The sequence below is a fragment of the Archocentrus centrarchus genome, unplaced genomic scaffold, assembly GCF_007364275.1.
Source record: "Archocentrus centrarchus isolate MPI-CPG fArcCen1 unplaced genomic scaffold, fArcCen1 scaffold_26_ctg1, whole genome shotgun sequence".
Lineage (NCBI taxonomy): Eukaryota > Metazoa > Chordata > Actinopteri > Cichliformes > Cichlidae > Archocentrus > Archocentrus centrarchus.
In genome coordinates this window covers 6,364,723-6,380,915 of record NW_022060256.1, presented here as the reverse complement: position 1 = coordinate 6,380,915, position 16,193 = coordinate 6,364,723, and the positions used below count along the sequence as shown (strand labels likewise).

Sequence of the window (16,193 nt, the reverse complement as noted above, 5' to 3'; positions counted from 1 at the left end):
CTAGCTATATATGCAGGTTGTAGTTTGATTCTTGAGCGTATGGATTGGATGATTTTAAGAGGAAATATGATGAAACATATTTATGTTATGAGGCTACGTTTGCAATGAGATTCTCTGGGTGAATCCAGGTCCTTTGACAGAGACATTTACCAAAGCACTGCTGGATCAACACTGATTTTCTTCCACTAGTGAAAAGGCTCCGGGTCACATCCCTCCTGTCCCGGCTTTCCTGCTCATCCTGGAAACCCAAACCAGGGAGGTGAGAGTTTGTCCTGGATTGGAGTGCCGCCGTGTGCCAGCTCTGGCACGTTCACACGCTTCAGTCGTTGGTTGTTGACGAGGATACGCTTTATTTATTTGTCCGCCCTTAGCTGTTTGTATTTTGTTGTACATTTCAGCATGTGAATGGGAGGTTCTGGTTGAATTTTTGGGACCAGCTGTATTGTACTGTAAAAATCTTTAACTGCTATCTAAACAGCCACTACTGCTTTACATGCTTTTCTGTGTGCACCCTTCACACGTCCGGAGACTAAAGAGATGTGACCAAAAGCAGGAGCCCAAAATTATCTGTTAAAATGGTTTCATATGGAGTCGTGAGTGCGCCACTGGAATACTTTGAAACAAGTACTCGTAAACTAATCTGGGGAAAAAAGTTTCATTGAAGCAGTTTCAGTATAAATGAATGATCTACTGTCCCAGTTAATGACTCAGATTATTGTCTCAAATGATAATGAGGAAATTTTAGTGTATTTTTTTTTTTTTTACCCTTTTATTAATATTTATTTTTAGTCCAGCCCCCATCCAGAGGCTTTGTGTGTTTCAGGCTACCAGTTAAACCCATTACAGTGAAGGTCACAGTGACTCACTGCTGCTGTTACATAAAGGTACGGCTCAGTCCTGTTTCTAACCTCAGTCGATAACTTGTTGAGATGGCTTCACTTATTTTGGGAGATTTAAAACTATTTCTATATTTTTAAGCCTTTTTTTTTAGCAGGACGGTCGAGGTACGAGGAGAGAATAACCGGGTGTGGGGTGCACTCGAACCCAGCCTTTGGTACCTGGGTTGTCAGCTCACCCAGGTGAGCTATAGTGGTGCCCGTCTAATTAATCTATAATTGATATAATAAAGACCTGTATTATTTCATTGGCACACTTGAAACTCCACGTTTACAGCTGTAGTTCCAGTGAGATGTGAAGACTAACTTGTACTTTTTAACCACATTTCACACAAAGGCGGAGAAGAGAGCAGGTAGTTATCAGGTAACGGCAGATTTTCAGTTGTTTTTATCATTTTGTTTGTTTCTAATGAGACAGATAAAAATATAGTGAGGTGTAATATTAGGGGCAATAAGGTATAAACACTCACTGATATCTTCATAGTGAGAGTGTGAAGCTGTGTGATGTACAGAGATGAATAAAGATTTCTTTCTCTAAAGTTTCTTCTGTTCATTTTATTCCGATTGGTGTTTCCGATAATGACGAGCCATACTTTCAGGTTCAGGTTTATTCACAAAGCACGACAATTAGAAAACAGAAGATATTTTCTCAGAGCGAATGCAGCGATTGCTCCGATGCAGCCGTTACAAACACACATGTAAGCATACAGAGGTCCACTGACCTGATCTGAAGGAAGCAAAGAAGTGGCTGCGTTGTAATATATATATATATAAAAACAAAGGTGTTTATATCCAAACAGTCACCTGATGGTGGGGGTGAGCGTACAGGGCCCAGATGAATACCGTCAAACTAAAACAATATATATGCATAACAGTGCAGCAAGGATATGACAACAAAGCAGAATATGTTGAGGGAAAACAAACAAAAACATTCAGAGCTTCAAAAACAAGAAAACACAAAGATGAGTGTAACAAACAAAGGTTTCTGATAAAGTGCATCGTTTTTTCTGTCAGTACCAAAAACATAAAAACACAAAAATATCAGCGTCACAGAGCAACAACAGTGCCCCCTTCTGGAGAAATGCGCTACTCCTTTTTTCCCTCTTCCACATCTCTGCATTTACACATAAAGTCTTGCTTAGGTGAGTTAATATTATTATGCAAAATCATCAGTTTTTCATAAAACCTGGTATTAATACAAAAGCAACAGCCGTGCATAAGCCGACATTTTCTACCTTTATTTCCTCAGATTTTTTTAAATATTAGAGTTATTTATCACCTTACACTCAATTACAATTTGATTTTAATTATAGTGCAAGTTTAGGGCTTTGGTGAAGTTAGTTCATGCTGCAGTCTCTTTGCTTGTGAAGACAGTTTTTTTTCTTCCAGTGTTTCTTTCCCAAGATGATGACGATGCAGCATTTATGAAACACCTAACCTGCTCTGTAATTGCAGTGAAGATGTTTTTGTGTTTCGGGGTTGTTTTTAGAGCCGGGCGGAGTCGAACCCGGCCTTCTGCAACAGCGTAGGATTTGCCTGCTCACCCCGGTGAGCTGTAATAATCAGGTTTTGTCAGTTATAATGTGAACAACACGACAGCGAGATAAATTAAAACAGGTACACAAGCCTGTGGCTGTTACACACTCACATAAACGATGGAAAAATAGTGCAATTAGAAATTTATGGCCTCTCCTGAATTGAATTCTATTTAAAGTGCCAACGCTCCAGGCTTAAAGCCTTGCCTGATTTCTGACGGGTCACAAAGGAGACAAATTTAACCAAAATAAAAACCTTCCTCTGTCACACAGGTACAGGTAAGCCGTGAGCTCGCGGCCGTCCTCCTGCAGCGTAATGTTTCTGAACATGCTCAGAAAATCTTCTGTGAGTGACTAGAGGCTAAAAACGAATTCTTTAAGGCTCCATTAACCCACAGCGGCTGGACGGGCTGTGCTCTGCACAGAAAGCAGTAAAACTGAACACAATGATGGAATCACATAGATTAACTGCTGATCAAACTGGCACTGGTATTCTTCATGTTACTGTTAAGAAAATAATGAATGAATAAGCTCCGGCTGTCAGCATCAGCTCTATTCTTCACCGCTCTGCTCCACTATTTTCCTAATGAATCTCCTTTAGCGCAGACGGTCATACTTGAGCCCATTTACACCTATTCTCTCTAAATTTGGACCAGTCTAAATGTTGAAAAGAGAACAAACTACTGTTCCATTTTGTTCCCAGCGTAAAGCCCAGCAGGCTCCTCATAAGCAGTCTCACAGACCCAGCCTTTCAGCACCCTGTCCGTGGTCCTATGTAGCCAGAGCATTAAATGGCACTCTTGTTTCGTCAGCTTCCTCCTCTACGATGGTCCTCCTGTCGGGCCTGTCCGGACAGAAGATTAGCCGCAGCAGTGCTAAGCCGACGCGCACTAAAATCCTCAACACCAGGAAAGCAAAAGGCACCGTAATCTCCATCAGGTGGAAAATTGGGGCACTGAATTTACTCAAAATACAGGGGAGGAAAAACATCCCCAAAGCTATGCAGGGGTACAGAGCAAGCTTAGCCAGCATAAACACATGCTCACGTCCACCGTACCGCACATAAGGGTGCAGAGTTTCCTGTTCGTTGTACAGAGCCACCACCCAAATAGCGAGCTGAAAAATACCTGCGAAGAAAATGATCACACAGCTAATCTGAATGGCTTCCAGTTCGTTATGAGAGTTCGGCGGGAACTCGTGCGTTAGCTGGTAGGCTAACGGTAGACCTCCGACGAACGCCAGCGAGAAGGTGTTCAGCAGGCCCATGAAGCGCGTTGCCTTGGTGACGTGGAGGAAGAGCGAGTGATGGACAAACCAGAGAAGGCCGACGGTGGCGAAGGAACCAAAGTAGGCGAGGTACTCGGGGCCGTAGCCCTGCAGAGCTGCTATCAGGCTACCGCCAAACTGCTTCTGCACGACCGTCCGGTCTGGAACGTTGTCCTCGCTGGAAGGAAGGAACCGGAGAAGTTAAAGATTAGATTTTTTTAAATGCAGCCACACTTAATCCATACTGACTTATAACGAAAATGAAACAGAATCATAAAATTTGTACAGTACCGATCAGGTATTTATAGTGAGAACAGCACTGGATATCGAAGATGCAGGGCTGCTAAAACTGATAAAAGATCAAACCTACGGAAAATCCTCCCAGAGCTCCCAATTTGCCCTTAAAAGATTCCCAGTTTAAGAGTAATTCAGGAAACGTCTCAAATCAGCTCTGAGCAAAGAACGGACTCAAACCTTCACCTCAGGGAGGATTAAGGCTTCAAAACAGGCATTAAGAAACCAGAGGGCAGCATCACAGCAGCCATGACTGTCCTCCACACCGTGGCTGCAAAAATACTTGCAGTCCTAGACGTCTGTGTGGAAACAGCCAGTTGAGTATATGAACTCTGTCGCTCATTTTGGGTCATACTGAATAAACCGTTTTGTAAATTTTGGTCAGCCTAATTGTCAGAAGGGACGATTATCAAGGACAGGTGCAGCGTCACCGTCTAACGCTGCATCCACGTTCAGAATGCCCAGATGAGCTCGATCAGCTCCACTTCATGAGGGGACCAACAGCTGACGTCACACCGGCCACATCTGTCTCTTCTACTGTCCGTCTGTCTGCCAGCCAATAAAGCCACCCTGGATCTGCCCTTTCACAGAAATAAAATGAAACAAACCATATGTCCAAGATGAGAAGCGTTGCTACAATGGCATAAACTCCATCACTGAAGGCCTCCACTCGCTCTTTGCTGAGGGGCTCGTTAGGCAGGTACGTGTAGAACAACATGGAGTCTGGAGTTTCCTCCACCTGACCTGAAATGGACGAGGCTCGGTTGGTACATGAAGCCGGAGGTCAGTGCTTATTTACCGTCCCGTACAATGCGGCTCTTACCGATGGCTTTGCTGCGACACCACTTCAAACACTGGGAGATGTAAGGCAGGAAGATGATGATGGCCAAGAGAACGTAAGACTGAAGGAGAAATGAAAACGTCATAGTGAGAGATTTACAGACAAGGGCTCAACAGTGGTGATGACAGCGTTTTTGACATTTCTGGATCAAAATGATGAATTTGTTACTTTATTCACTGGGAAAAACTGCAGAAATACCAGAGTGGAGATCACCCATTATGACTGAAATTATCCACTTCTGCTGTATATTCAAAAACAAAAAATGTAATGCCACCAACCAGCTGGAAGAAGATGAAGGAGAAGATACTGGCGAAGAAGCACATGATGGGAACCCTCATGATGACTTTGAGGATGTGGTGTTTGTAGAAGGTCTGGTTCTCTGAGATCTGGATCTGCTCATTCAGAAGGAAGGGCCGGCTGAAGGCGTACAACACAATCACCGACTACACAAACGAGACACACGGGACAATAACTACGACAGGTTGGTTAAACAAAGGCAAGAAACTAAACAGAGCGGGACATTTACAAAGGTTAAGATGGCGAAACGATGAGAAGTGAAGACCGTCTGTGTCTCACCTGAATGATGCCGATCACCATCACACAACCACAAAAGAGTAAAATCCCGAGGACGTTCTCAGGGAAGGTCGCCATTAAAGAAAACTGCAAAGTGGACATCACGAAGTGAGACAGCTTTTCGCTCAGCAGCGACCGGTTCCATTAACAGTTTCATCGGCTCAGACTCACCGTGTACGGTAGAAAGGTTATCAGCATCATGCAGGCCTGAAATAGAACCAAAAGCAGAACCTCAAATTAAAAGGAAGGAAATGAAAGCAGGTTTCATTTTTATGCTTCTTTGCTGCCAATCAAATATTAGAAACTTAGGTGGTCGGGTGCAGCTCAACTACAGGATCTTTTATTTTGCATTTTTAATTCAATTTACAACACGAGCTGCTATTTTCTGAGAAACGCATTCTAACGCTGTACAGTTAGATCAGATCGGTAAGTATCTGGACAACGACATGTTTTAAATTTGTCATCTCTGCATCACCACAGTGGATCTCTAATCAAACAGTCAGCGTGTGATTAAAGAGCCAGTTAGTTTCAGCCAAACCTGTGAAACTAACTGTATATGCATGTGCTTACAGCATAAATACAACATGCAGACATATAAAAAAATTACAATGCATGTCACCTAATAAAAAACAGATTCTACAATTAGACGTCAGTACCATTATGATCCTTTCAGGAGATAAAGAAACCCCAGATTATCTTGATATCAGACTTAAATTAAAAACGGAAAAAAATGATCATTTATAACTTTGCAAACACTTTTTAAAATATATAAATTCTTTACTTACAAGGTTCAGAAGTGCAAGGCAGTCATCAATACGAACAATCACTTGAAACAACCTGAAGATAAAATGAGGAACATGAGAAAACTGGTGTCTTAACAAACACTGAGCAAAGAAATTAAAGGAACACACACACACACACACACACACACACACACACACACACACACAAAATCATGCTGCATTTCTACACTAATATGGACTGGGTTAGGAGTGAAATGATGCCTCATTGATGGAAATGAAAATGATCAACATTCAGAGGCTGAATTCAAAGACATCCCAAAAAGGGAAAAAACATCCCAGAGGTGTTCTGTTGGATTTAGGTCAGGTGAACGTGGGGACCAATCAATTCCTTCATCCTCCAGAAACTGCCTGCATACTCTCGCCACATGATGCCGGGTATTGTCGTGCACCAGGAGGAACCCAGGACCCACTGCATCAGCGTGGGGTCTGACAGTGGGTCCAAGAATTTCATCCTGATACCTAACGGCAGTCAGAGCGCTGTTGCCTAGCCTGTAGAGGTCTGTGCATCCCAACCATCACTGACCCACCACCAAACCGGGCATGCTGAACCATATTACAGGCAGCACAATGTTCTCCACAGCTTCTCCAGACCCTTTCACGTCTGTCACATGCTGTCAGGGCGCCAGTGGTGGACCTGCTGATTCTGGTATTCTGTGGCAATCAGGCTCCACACTGCCTGGCACCTCAGGCCACCCACACGAAGTCTGTTTCTGATTGGTCAGAGACATTCACACCAGTGTGAAGGGGCTGGAGGTCATTCTGTAGCTCTGGAAGTGCTCGTCCTGTTCCAGCTGTTCTTGGTTTTTTGTTTGTTTGTTTTTTACCACTGTATATACACTGGTACTGCTACTGCTACTACTACTACTACTACTACTACTACCACTACTAGTCAAGTCAAATCAAATTTTATTTCTAAAGCACTTTTGAAAACAACAGCAGTTGACCAAAGATAAGACAGTTAAAATAACATATCAGGACTCAGTTTAATTTAACAGCTAGGGTATAAAAGTGGGTTTTAAACCAGGTTTTAAAGGTGTCAAATGTTGGGGAGGTCTTGGTGTGAAGGGGTAATGTATTCCATAGTTTAAGTGCAACAACTGCAAAAGCCCGATCTCCTCTGTGTGTTAATCTAGACCTTGGAATCGAAAGGAGCATATGCTCAGCAGACCTCAACGATCTAGTAGGAACGTGTAAGCATTATAGGTCGGAGAGGTGAGAGGGTGCTAATCCGTGCAATGCTTTAAAAACAAGTAGTAAGATTTTAAAATCAATTCTAAAGCTCATTGGGAGCCAGTGTAGGGAAGATTTATGGCCCCGTTTGCAAGTGCCAGTCAATACAAGTGCCGCTGCCTTTTTTAGCAATTGTAATCGACAAAGCAGCGACTGACTAACACCTGACTAGAGGCTATTGCGATAGTCAAGGCGGGACGAGATGAAGACGTGGATCGCTCTTTCAAAGTCCCCAAAAGCAAGAAAAGGCTTCACCTTTGCGAGAAGTCGGAGGTGAAAGAAGCTCGATTTGACAACAGCATTAAAAAGTGCTTCTCAAAAGTCAAACTGCTGTCAAAAAAATCACTCCTAAATTTCTCACAAAGGGTTTATTATAAGGTTTTAGAGGGCCAACATCATGGAGGTCAGGGGTGCCAAGCACAATGATCTCTGTTTTTTGCTCATTCAAGCTAAGAAAATTTGAAGCCATCCATGTCTTGATATCCTCCAAGCAGTTCAACAAGGCCTTCAATGGACTCTCAGAACTGCGTTTCAGTGGCAGATAGATTTGAGCGTCATCTGCATAGCAATGATACTGTATGCCATGTTTCTTAAAAACTGAGCCCAAGGGAAGCATGTAGACTGAAAAAAGAAGTGGGCCAAGAATGGACCCCTGGGGGACCCCACAGGTTACTACTACTAACCTGATATGAGCAGCCCAGGCAACAGTCACAATGAGGAATGTCATTAAGTAAACGGCGATCTTTGTAGTCAGCAGAACCTGAACACTCTCCCTCAACTCCTGCAACACAAAAGAGGTTTTACAGCATTTACCTATTATAGTTGTTTATTGTAAACAAATGCATTTAAAACAGTTTTAAATCTTCCAAAATTAACTAAAGCTAGCAACAGAGAATGTGCAGAAAAACTCACTAAATCCAGCACGTCTGTATGTGCTGAAGAGATATCATCAGCAGTTCAAAATAAGGCTGCATTGTACTTTCATGCAATACCATTTTGTACCACAAGATGGTGTAATGAGTCAATGTAACCACGATTCAACCAGGCAACTCATCAGAAGCACATTTGCCACACAGTCCTACCAAAACCTTGTGAGGAAGTGAGGGTAGGACTAAAATTAACTATCAAAAATAAAATGAATGCAACTCACATTCAACACAACCACTGGTGAACTCTTGCCCCCTGGTGGTGCAAATTTTACATTTTGCAGAAGGTAATTACAAATAGTTTTTGCTACATTAACTGCAAAATTGCCCTGAAACTGCAGCAGAATAACAATAACACAGTTTTACTAAATGTGCCCGAAACTGAATGGACATTTTTAAAAACAGAGCATGATGACCAACAGTACCTCATTATCTTCCACTTTGGTGTGAGCAACAGGTAAAATCTGTGAATAAATGATCAGGAGAAGCATCAGTTTACATGAAGTCATACAGCGCTCTGCATACACAGATGTTTTAGACCTTTAGACCAACGTGTTTAGGACCAGGAAACCTCCCAATTAGCAGCAATTAAGCAAAAATTCTTATTATAAATAGTACTTGTAGATACAATAATCGTATTATTAAACTTTTCAGCCTTAATACTTCACATGTCATGATGTGTTTCAGTCACATGAGTCATTTTGTTGGACCACCCGGTCCCACATCGGTAGATACTCACTTTTGAAATGTATTTAAATTTAAGTTAGTTTGGAGGCTCCTTGGATTTGAGAATCACTGCGCTAAATAATCTGAGTCCAATGACAGTACATATTCTGAATATGTCAAGTTTTAAACTCAAGACATCTAGCTGACACTTTGAATTCAGCACCGTGATAAACAGCAGTTAATGCACGTCAACTACTGCCACTCAGGAGCTCCTGTAAAGACAAACAATGTAACTGAGCATTGGCCTAAAAGCAAGACATTAAATCCCCGAACCTCCTTCACTCTTTGCCTATTTCACTTTTTTAAAAATATCTGTGAATAGCTAAGTCGGTTATTTAAGATTTCTCTAAATTGCTAGATATCTTAATCTCAACACGTTTGGGGATATAATGCAAACTAGGGTTTAATCCCGGGATCCGGGATTCCCGGGAAATCCGATCAGAACCATTTCCCGTTTCCCGGGAAACGTTAGACGGGAAACCGGGAAAAAAGTCGCGCGCGTCGATTTGACTTTCAGAAAGAAAAGAAAGCTTCAGAATGTTAAATTTAAGGAAATATTGAGAGAAGGGTTCGTTTAATGCGAAAAGCATTACTCTTCATTTCAGGCATGTTCAGCCTCCGTTTAAGGCTTCAGCCTTCATCTCAAGCGTTTTAATAGAGGTATTACACAGTTGTGCTTTTTTCCTCTTTAATTTGTTGAAATCGTAGGCAATGTGTTTACCCTAAGGTATTTTGTATTATATAATTTTATATTATTATATATTGTTATATTGCATTATATAGCCTATAAAATATGCCTGCCCTGAACAATAAAGAAATATCTGTGTAACTTCGAGTGTTTCTTTTCCTCGTTTGCAGCCGCTTACTAACAATCATGAATTAGGATACGGGCCTAATGTGTGAAGAAATTATCATGAAATAGATTGCTTTAACATATTTCGCTTTTAAAATGGAGTTGAGTAAAATGTATATTTTTTAGGCTATAAGGATTGGCCAGTTTTTCAATAGACGATTCACAGCGAACCTACTTTAAACCTCAGACACGGTGTTATAAATTTGCTGTTGCCAGAATGGCAATGAGCAAGTCGTGGTGCATTACTCAAGGCCCTGTGTTATGTCATATTATAGTGTAGTACGGTAGTTAACTTTTCAATGACTATTACAGCGTTTCACTGGTGGAGATATAGTGCAACAGATATCGCCACGACAGCGTGGCTGAGCCTTTATCAATGCTGTGGAGATGAACCGTATTGTTTTGCACCAGCAGTTGTAAAATAGCTTGGTATAATTCCATGTACAATGGAGGAATATTCGAATTATATTTGTTAAGGGAGTGTTGAGGAACGATACAACACCGCATAGCTCGAGCACTCCAATGTACAGATGTAGGTTTTATTGCGTTAATCAAGCCGACGTTGCCCCCTACTGGGCATAACAGGACATAGCTGGAAAGCTACCTCTACAATATCACAATAGGTTAAGGCCGACACAGGCTACAGAAGGCCTAATTAAAATAAAAAAATAAATAAACTTTTTCCCGGGATTCCCGGGAAATGGCTCGTCATTTCCCGGGATTTGATTCATGTCATTTTCGGGAAAAATATTAAACCCTAATGCAAACATGCAAAGACCCAATAAAAATAAATATATGATTAAATTAGTCCAAGAAACAGACCATGTTTATCGGCATAAAAAGTACCAGAAGGTTTGGTGCTATTCCATCAATCCACATCCCTCCCATCGCTGAAAAAAAATGTTTTTTTTATAAAGTTCACTTGGACATCATTTTATTTGCACCAAAATATTTGGAACTAATTGCTTGACTAATTCTAGGGCACCAAGTTTGAACTGATGCAGCTGATTCCAGCTAGCATCCATGAAAACTGACAAGAAGTGGGAAAATAAGGCCTCATTTTGAATTTTTGTTGTGCATTTCCACCCACTGTTCAGTCTGTATTTCTCCAACCGGCACCAAACTGCACCAAAATCCTCCTCAGACACTCTGGCTATCAGAACATATAAGATTATAGGAACAACTATATTCCTTCTCTGGCTAGAAGCAAAAGAGTGACTCCTTCCCCCTAAATTAATGATTTAGAGCAGTTTTTATGTATCTGCACAGAATAACATTCTCTTGTATTTTCAGTGTTTTATATCATAGGTTTGTGATCAAATTGTCACTGTGCACAGCATTACTCATTACTCTTATTACTATTACAGATATGGCTACGTGTATATGTTTAATAAACTATAAGTTATATTAAGTAAATGATTCTGACTATCTTTCTGATTCTTACATCTTTCACTAGAAATACTGCCTAACAGGATTTGTCCTTCAATGCACAGATTAAACAAATATGTGGGACTGCTTTTTTGCAATATTTCTAAAATTAGAAACATCCTGTCTCACCTATTCATATGAATGGGTGAGTGTGTCCAAACTTTTGACGGTACTGTAATTCATTATTATCAGGCTGTCCTAAAAGCTCCCTGAAAAGCCTTCAGCTGATCCAAAATGCTGCAGCTAGAGTACTGACAGGGACTAGAAAGAGAGAGCAGATTTCTCCCATATTGGCTTCTCTTCATTGGCTCCCTGTTAAATCTAGAATAGAATTTAAAATCCTTCTCCTCACATACAAGGTCTTGAATAATCAGGCACCATCTTATCTCAAAGACCTCATAGTCCCATATCACCCCAATAGAGCACTTCACTCTCAGACTGCTGGCTTACTTGTGGTTCCTCGGATACTTAAGAGTAGAATGGGAGGCAGAGCCTTCAGCTTTCAGGCCCCTCTTCTGTGGAACCAGCTCCCAGCTTGGATTCAGGAGACAGACACCCTCTCTATTTTTAAGATTAGGCTTAAAACTTTCCTTTATGATCAAGCTTATAGTTAGGGCTGGATCAGGTGATGCTGAACCACCCCTTAGTTATGCTGCTATAGGCCTAGGCTGCTGGGGGGTTTCTATGATGCACTAGTTTAATCATTAGTTATTATTAATCTCTGTCTCTCTTCCATGGTATCTTCTGTCCTGTCTCCCGCCCCTCAGCCCCAACCAATCACAGCAGATGACCCCCCCCTCCCTGAGCCTGGTTCTGCTGGAGGTTTCTTCCTGTTAAAAGGGAGTTTTTCCTTCCCACTGTCACCAAGTGCTGCTCATAGGGGGTCATTTTGATTGTTGGGTTTTCTCTGTATTATTGTGGGGTCTTTACCTTACAATATAAAGCACCTTGAGGCGACTGCTGTTGGGATTTGGCGCTTTATAAATAAAACTGACTTCAATTAAATTGAACCTTGAATGCTGAGTTTGTGTTTGAGTGACTTTTTGTAAGAAATGTTTTTTTGAGAGCTGGGAGGGATGCAGATTGATGGAATAGCATCAAAGATATGTCAAAGTAATCTTTTAAAATCAGCACAAATGAAAAACAGTTTGTTTTTTTTCTCCTCACTCTGCCTCAGGTTGGTGTGTCTTCCTATGACAGCTCTGCCCGAAGTTTACTGTTAATTTTTGGTTTTGCTTCTTCTGCTTCGTACCTTTAATCTTACATTGGTTCTTTCTTAGCACTCCGTGATGCAGCCTGAATCCTTCAAATCTCTCCAGCCCCAAAGCCAGCCTCTGCTCATCATCTACATGTTTTAACTCCGATATAAAGCTCGGTGTGATCCTTACCATAACGGTAGCGATAATGGAGATGAGAGCATCGCTATAGGCCAGCAGTCTGTGGGAGGACTGGGTGCTGCTGTGGCCCTCTCTCTCGGACGGACTGACGCTCTCCAGGAACGAGGAGGAACCCGCGTAGCTCCTCGCACCTTTCTTCTCCATCTCCTCCTCGACGTGGTGCTCTATGATGTCGCTGTCGTCGTTTTCCCCCATTGTGGAGGAGCTGCCGGACCGAGCTGCTCATATAAACACAGCAAACAGCTGACTGAGGGCGGGGAAACAGGAAGCAGCAGCGCGCGGGTTTCCGGCTCTCAGCATAGATCGTCTATGAAAGCCAGAGGAGCCACTCGGTGGACGTCCTGACTAATAATTTGGCTTCAGACCGTCCGTGAAACGCGCTCAGCTTTCCTGTTGGCACCAACTCGCAGGTATTTGTACCTGTGACCTTTAAGAAAGCCAGAATTACCCGAAGCTTTGCTTCAAGGCCGAAACGCCAGACTGGAGGCTTCAGATGGTCGTCACCAAAGCAAACTGCTGCTATGTTCATTTCCCTTTAGATGCAGCTTCTGATATCAGATCCAGTTCACAGAGCTGCTGATGATCAGCTGTGGGGGACTCTGCAACAACCAGTGGAAATGACCTTCCAGCTCCTGCAGCACCGTGTCTGTGCTAACTCGCACTAAATCAATTTAAAGGCCGTCTTGGTTCATCTGGAGATAAAGTTCACCCCTCTTTGGAAAGATTACGATAATATAGGCCTCTATTTATCTAATTATTAATTTTTTTATTGTTGTTGTTTCCTTTCATATTAAAAAAAAGTGCTATCAATACATAAAATATGTGCAATCAGTTGTTTTTCACATAAATTTAATTTCCTCAGCAAACACGGTTGAAACTGCTTGCAGTCCAAAGTGGTCATGGTGTGCCAGACCACAGAGGTCCGGTCAGCCCGTCTCTCTCTGAGCACAAATATCAGTCACATTATTGCAGTGATGACAGTAAATGCAGGTTTATTTTTATTGTTTGGTTTTTGTTTTTAGGTAACATCGTGTCTCGTTGTGAACACTCGGCCTTACAAACGTGTGCTGCAGACAGTTCAGTGTGTTGGTGGGTTATTTCAGCAGGATAAGAACAGACCGCAGGTCGGTGGTTCTGGTTGCGTTCATATTTTTCTGACCTTCACATATATCAGTGTCCTAATTTACATTTTCACATTTTAGATGGTACCAAAATAAGCAGGGCAGGAAAAGCTGCAGAGTGAAACTCTGCTTGGATCTGTAACTGATTCAGATCAGATTTAACAGTTTACTAAGAAGTTTCCGTCCGCCTTTAAAAACACGCAATAAGTCAAAAGGAGTTTGACGAGACATTTTAAAATTGTGACACAAATGTATTTATTTTTGTGTTGGATTAAAACAGCCATGACTGAAGATACTGTAAATTGATTAATTGATGTGTGTGTTTTTGGGATATACCTGACAAATCGGTCTTTTAGTTTGAGGGTAACTACAAATTCTGTATTCCAGCAGTATTGTTTAAATGCTGGCTCGTAAAGCCAAAGGTTTGTGAAGTTCAGTGTATTTGAAGTTTGTGATGAACTCACTGATCCAGATGAGCGCGCAGAAAACCGTTGTTTACCAGCTTATACCTGTGAGGCGCTCTTTTACCTCTAGAGGGCGACGTTACACCACACCTGCTGTTGCAGAAACGGCTCTGAGTGAGAAACCACCTGATGTCCTGCAGCTTACGGTGATGACGCTCTGTCAGTTCTGTCTGCAGCCATATGAGATGATGCAGGACGTTTCTTTGCATAAATAGTTCATTTTTACTTGCACTGTATACAATAATAATTTGAAATAATTTCCTAGTTCCCTGGAAACAGAAATATTTCCCGCCTATTCATATTCAATTAGAGGTTAATTGAATATGAGGTTAATTGAATATGAATATTTCTTTTAGTTATGGTCCCCCCTGCTGTTTGCATTCATGCTTTTCTTTCCTCATCTCTCCGGCATTGTCTACTGATCAAACCTGCAGCCAGCCATTTAAGAGGGCAGTAAGATTTTATTTGTGAAAAAAAATGACTTCAGATCAGCTGGGGGGGGGGGTTCGCTGCTCCTGTTTTTTTTTTTTTCTGTAGCCAAACAATTCAAATATGAAGCCAGTGCATCATTTATTCTGTTTCGCACAGGAAGGCAAACGCTGTACTTGTGCACGTGGGACTGCAGAAAGATATTTATGACCTTTTAAATGTTTTAATAAAACAGGAGAAAGTAGCATGACAGTTTTAGAGACACTGATTTTCTGACACAGAGCAGAAGTATCCGGGCAGTCTTTGCAGCTGAGCCTTATACATCAACACATTCAGTGCTGTTTGCTTCTGTTAGTTAAGGAGGAACATTTTCACACAGTGTGTGATGATGTTTGAGGAAACATCCGGGGATAAAACTGTGACACATGGAATCAAACAGGGTCCTGTTCCAGAAACCAGCTTTACTGAAAACTCTGAGTTAACCCTGACATGAGGGAAACTCTGGCTTTTCTGTTCCAGAGACAGAGCTAACTTTAGCTCCGTGATGCTAACCTGCTCACTGACAGGTTTGACTCCTCCCCTCCTGCTGTACCTGAACAGCTTTCCTCACTGATGCAGTCCAATCCATAGGTGATGTCTGAGTGCATTCATTTGCAGAAGTTTACATGAAATTAATTGAAATTAGTTTATTATATTTAACAACAAGAAAGTCAGCTTTTATAATAATAATGTCTTCTAATAATGCGGCCTAAGGGAAGCATGTATGTAAATAGAATTGGTCCTGCAAAACTCCCTAATTAACCTTAGTGTGTGAAGAAGACTCCCCATTTACATGAACAAATTATAGTCTAGATAAATATGATTCAAATCAGTGTAACTCATTTCCTTTAACTAGCAAACAGTCATAACATCAGTATATTATGAAGCTGTGATATTGTGACACTGCATTCTGATCTAACAGTCCATTTGGTGCTCAATCGAACATTTCCTGATGTCATTTCCTCTTTAATCCTGCGCTGATGTGTGCACACAGTCTTATGTTAGGAGTGCGAGCGGGATTAAAGAGGAAATCACACTCGTTCAATCTGTGTTTTGAATGAGTTCTATCAACTTTATATTGACTAAGTCTCATATTTCTATCGGGGGAAAGTTATTTTGCAACAATTATTTTTATCGTTTTATCGCACAGCTGCAGCGCCATCGAACGCTGCGCTGAGGTCTAACAGGACAAGCACAGAGATGAGTCCACAGATCATTTGTAACCTTCACCAATGCTGTTTCTGTACTGCGATGGATTCTTCAATAAACCACCCCAGCTGTGTGAATGGTTGTGGTCACACTGATCAATCAGCCGTCAATAAAACACGCCAACACACACCTACACAAAACAAACTTTATTCAAAGACCTTTA

At 41.6% G+C, this 16,193-nt stretch overlaps 1 protein-coding gene across 1 annotated transcript; it reads right to left on the bottom strand.

Moving 5' to 3' along the window:
• Nucleotides 1-1,494: 1,494 nt before the first annotated feature.
• On the bottom strand, nt 1,495-13,021 carry tmem175 (transmembrane protein 175). The gene is made up of 10 exons (XM_030723686.1): nt 12,760-13,021; nt 8,790-8,828; nt 8,122-8,219; nt 6,191-6,242; nt 5,577-5,612; nt 5,409-5,492; nt 5,111-5,275; nt 4,815-4,893; nt 4,600-4,735; nt 1,495-3,875 (listed from the first exon to the last, which is right to left on the bottom strand). The coding sequence occupies exons 1-10, from the start codon at nt 12,961-12,963 to the stop codon at nt 3,203-3,205; spliced, it is 1,566 nt and encodes a 521-aa protein (XP_030579546.1). The 5' UTR covers nt 12,964-13,021; the 3' UTR covers nt 1,495-3,202.
• Nucleotides 13,022-16,193: the final 3,172 nt, after the last annotated feature.

What these genes read in the sequence shown, in the direction of transcription:
- tmem175 (XM_030723686.1), bottom strand. Translation starts at nt 12,963, where the DNA reads ATGGGGGAAAACGACGACAGCGACATCATAGAGCACCACGTCGAGGAG. An exon ending in CCATTATCGCTACCGTTATG is followed by an intron (nt 8,829 to 12,759) that starts GTAAGGATCACA and finishes ATTTATTCACAG; the next exon opens with ATTTTACCTGTTGCTCACAC. An exon ending in GCCTGGGCTGCTCATATCAG is followed by an intron (nt 6,243 to 8,121) that starts GTTAGTAGTAGT and finishes TTTTATCTTCAG; the next exon opens with GTTGTTTCAAGTGATTGTTC.